The 3,277-nt window shown below is 54.4% G+C and overlaps 3 protein-coding genes across 3 annotated transcripts in view; 2 read left to right on the top strand and 1 right to left on the bottom strand.

Moving 5' to 3' along the window:
- On the bottom strand, window positions 1-2,072 carry DQ04_12461020 (receptor-type adenlyate cyclase; the record flags this gene model as incomplete). Its single annotated transcript, XM_009316749.1, has 1 exon — window positions 1-2,072. A coding segment is annotated over one exon (2,072 nt), but the record flags the coding sequence as incomplete, so codon positions are not given.
- A 217-nt stretch (window positions 2,073-2,289) lies between these two features.
- On the top strand, window positions 2,290-2,601 carry DQ04_12461010 (hypothetical protein; the record flags this gene model as incomplete). The annotated part of the gene is made up of 1 exon (XM_009316748.1): window positions 2,290-2,601. One exon carries the CDS (start codon window positions 2,290-2,292, stop codon window positions 2,599-2,601), a length of 312 nt encoding a protein of 103 aa, XP_009315023.1.
- A 586-nt stretch (window positions 2,602-3,187) lies between these two features.
- DQ04_12461000 (hypothetical protein) overlaps window positions 3,188-3,277 on the top strand; it is a gene marked incomplete at both ends in the record, with an annotated part of 357 nt that continues 267 nt past the window's right edge. Inside the window, one exon of the mRNA XM_009316747.1 lies at window positions 3,188-3,277. This exon is cut by the window's right edge and continues 267 nt beyond it. Coding sequence (XP_009315022.1) covers window positions 3,188-3,277 — 90 coding nt within the window.

Here is a 3,277-nt window from a genome sequence, read left to right as displayed (position 1 = left end):
AACACAAGGCGCTCAGCAGCCGCACTCCCATTGAACGCAGCAACAAACTCACCGTACAGCAACGAGAACTCCGTGAACAGCACAAACACACGCGCACCGCTGTGCTTCGCCAGGTGACCCGCGATCAAAGCGACATCGGCAGCAGCAAGGCCCACGACGAACACAACTCCCTTCCGCGGCAGGTAGTCCCCCAGGGCGTCACCGCCACCCAGAAGCGCGGACGACTTCAGCGACCCGCCAAACGTCACAAGCGAACGCCGTAGCACATCCTGCATCGCGGCCGCCTCGTCGCTGCGGATCACAGCGTGGGCGTTGGCGACAGTAGTGTTGGCAAGGTACTGCGCAAGCACAAAGAACTCCTGCTCCAGCGTCGGTGACAGGCGGATATCGTGCCTCCTTCGTTTGTTGAGCCGCGGCTTTAGATGGACAACATCGATGAATACAAGGTTGGGCGTATCCAGTATATCGTCCGTAGTAATTCCAGCAACCCCGTGAATGTTCTTTTGCTGCATTTCGGCTAGCAGTGCTGTGCGCGCGCCAGTGGTGGTAGTGGCAATGAATTGAAATGTAAGGTCGCTTATGTCAGCACGATCGGCGTCGGCACCCACCGCTGCATAAAAGCCAACCGCCATTTTCTGAAGTATCGGCACTACACTAGGGTCATCAGTAATTCGTATGACAACGCCGTTAAAAGGCGGCATGAGTCGTAGCTGTGAAACGTAGCATTTCTGTAGCGGGGTAACCAGCCTTGCCACGGTCAATTCTTCCATACGAAAGTTTTCGACAAAATGCTTAATGAACACCGTTCGACCGCCCTGATTGCACTTGCACATGGCACCCTGTGAAGCAGCAATACCGGCGCACTCACCACCGAAGTCGCCGAACACAAGGTCGTCAACAACAAAGCGCCGTTGGTTGAAAAGAGATTCTGTGTAGCTCTTCCTGCTTTTCAGCAACTCAGGATTGCTCAGTGTTTGAAAAAGAACATTGCCAACTATCCACCCCGCAATCATCATTTCTCCATCGTTGTCATTCTTGAGGAAATGCTCATTGTCCTCGTAAAGCTTCGGCACTCTGTTCGTCAAAAAATCCTTCATCTCCTTCTGAAACCGCTTGACGGCGAGGTATTGGCCGTTGTTGGCGGGGGGATGGGCACCTGCGGTGACAAGTTGGCCAGGCATATACTTAACACCATTCTTCTCCGCCTCCTGCCAAGTGGTCAATAGGGTATCTTGCACAGCGAACGGGCCAAGAAGGAAAGCCCGTGAAGTGCGTGGGTCTTTCAACATTTTTTGGATAAATTTGATGGTGTCGTTCAGTTGTGGAGCCACAACAATCACAGCCTGAGGACGGGTCTCGGCGAACCGCTCCCACTCGGCGTTAAACACATCGTCAGCAGCGGAGGCGTTGAAGGAGCTCTTCAGAGTGAACACGCCACTAAACGTGTAGCCTAGATAATACAATTCCTCTTCAGCAAAAAAGTATTCAATCTCGCCGTACAGCACACCCTGCAGGTACATGAAGCCCAGTCGCAGCACACGCAACCGGGTCACAGCGTAGCGGATGAGCGCAACCAGCTCAGCGAAAGGCTCGGGGCGAAGAAAGAACAGATTCGGATTCCACCCACGGACTTCGCTGGAGCCTGCGATGGGTGCAAATGACACGCAATTCTGCGGACCCAGTGCCGGCAAGGCGCGAAGCAGGGGCTGTTCTTCTTTAGGGCCGAGAAGTAGGAGTATTTCAGGATCAGTATTTAAATCATTAACAACTTCACCGCGTATTTTATCCAGTTCCACCAACTTCCGAGTGATATTTATCTTTGTGCCGCCAGGCGCGGTAAAATTGTGAACCCATAGCGCCGCTTCGAAGCCCGCACCAGCTGCCAGCCTGATGTGCGGAGTCATCAAGGTGTCCGTCGCGTCAAATACCAGCAATTTAACAGTGCGATTCCCACCACCATCTTGGCCCACCGCACCTCGTGGAGCAGCCACCAGAAGCACAGAGACCACCAGCCCAACGCATACGTGCAGGCAGCAGTCCAGCCCACCAGGGCGCAGTGCTCGCCGCCCCATAGTCACCGGTCGAAGCAGCGGCTTCGTGGCGTTCAGAGTACCTTCTGGCGATTGTATCCGCTACAATAAAATACATCAGGAGAGACAAAGAGGGAGGGAGAGCGGTGCAAGTGCGACTGGTGGCAGCCCACACAACGCACGCAGCAGCAGCAAAAGACGGATCGAGTGGAAGGCCACGCAGCGAGCCCCTTCAGTGGGGCACACAGCAGTTGGGTTCATGCTGCCGCCCTGCTGGGGTGGAGGACTGGCACCTGAGCCGTCAGCATCGCAGTGCGCGCAACGCACACTATGCACCGCTCCGCTGCGGCCGCGCGCCCACCGCCACGTCGCCGCGGTGCCAGCACCACCAGTCACGGCAGAGCTCCGCAGTGCGTCACACCCGCAGGCTCAGGGCAGCGCAGTCATGCCGCACAACAAGTCCCACGTCACGGCCACCATTCGTCTGCGGTCGTGCATGTCGGCAGCGCAGACGCGTGCGGGGGCGGGGGCGTGCCGCCACACTACACCGCCACCGTGCGGGTACGGGTAAGCGCCTCAACGCGGCATCCTACACCACCAACGCCACTCACGCAGGCACCTCAACAAAAGGGAAAGAAGGACTCAGGAGACAAAAGGAGAACAAGGAACAACTTGGCTGGGCCACAGTGGCACTTGCACAGTGAACACCACGCCAGGTAAATTATGACCCAAGTACGAAACACAAAAACGTTTTCCAATAACCACGCATGGAGGGTCTGTGTCGGTTGCGCAGCAGACACCCCACGCTAACAATTACAGTTCGGCTCCCACACGAGGGGCAATCCGACACTCTGGCACCATCACCGGCAGGCTGCGTGCATGAAATTGTACTTGCAGCAACTTACCACAGATGATACCATAGTTTTTCCAAATAATAAAGTTCAACACAAATCATAAAGAATATATGCTGCAATGGCACAGAGTAATATATACAACAACACCCGAGGCAGTGCACAGCATCAAGCAGCCTGCTTTTCTCAAAAAAAAGGTAAAAAAAAGATATCCGAATCGATCCAAAAATACCTAACACAATTCTTTAAAAAAGCGCACACAGCCTCTACTCTCTGGGTCCCGAAAACAAAATAAAACCGAACATAATGACGCAGTACGACAACAACGCCCATCTACGCGGGCATCTTAACGTGAATAGTGACGATCGACTCGTCAGCACTCATAGAAAGATCATC

Source organism: Trypanosoma grayi (assembly GCF_000691245.1).
Source record: "Trypanosoma grayi strain ANR4 Tgr_1246_V1, whole genome shotgun sequence".
In the NCBI taxonomy this organism is placed as follows: Eukaryota; Euglenozoa; class Kinetoplastea; order Trypanosomatida; family Trypanosomatidae; genus Trypanosoma; species Trypanosoma grayi.
Note: the sequence above shows the minus strand (reverse complement) of the source record. Positions and strands in the feature narration are given on the sequence as shown.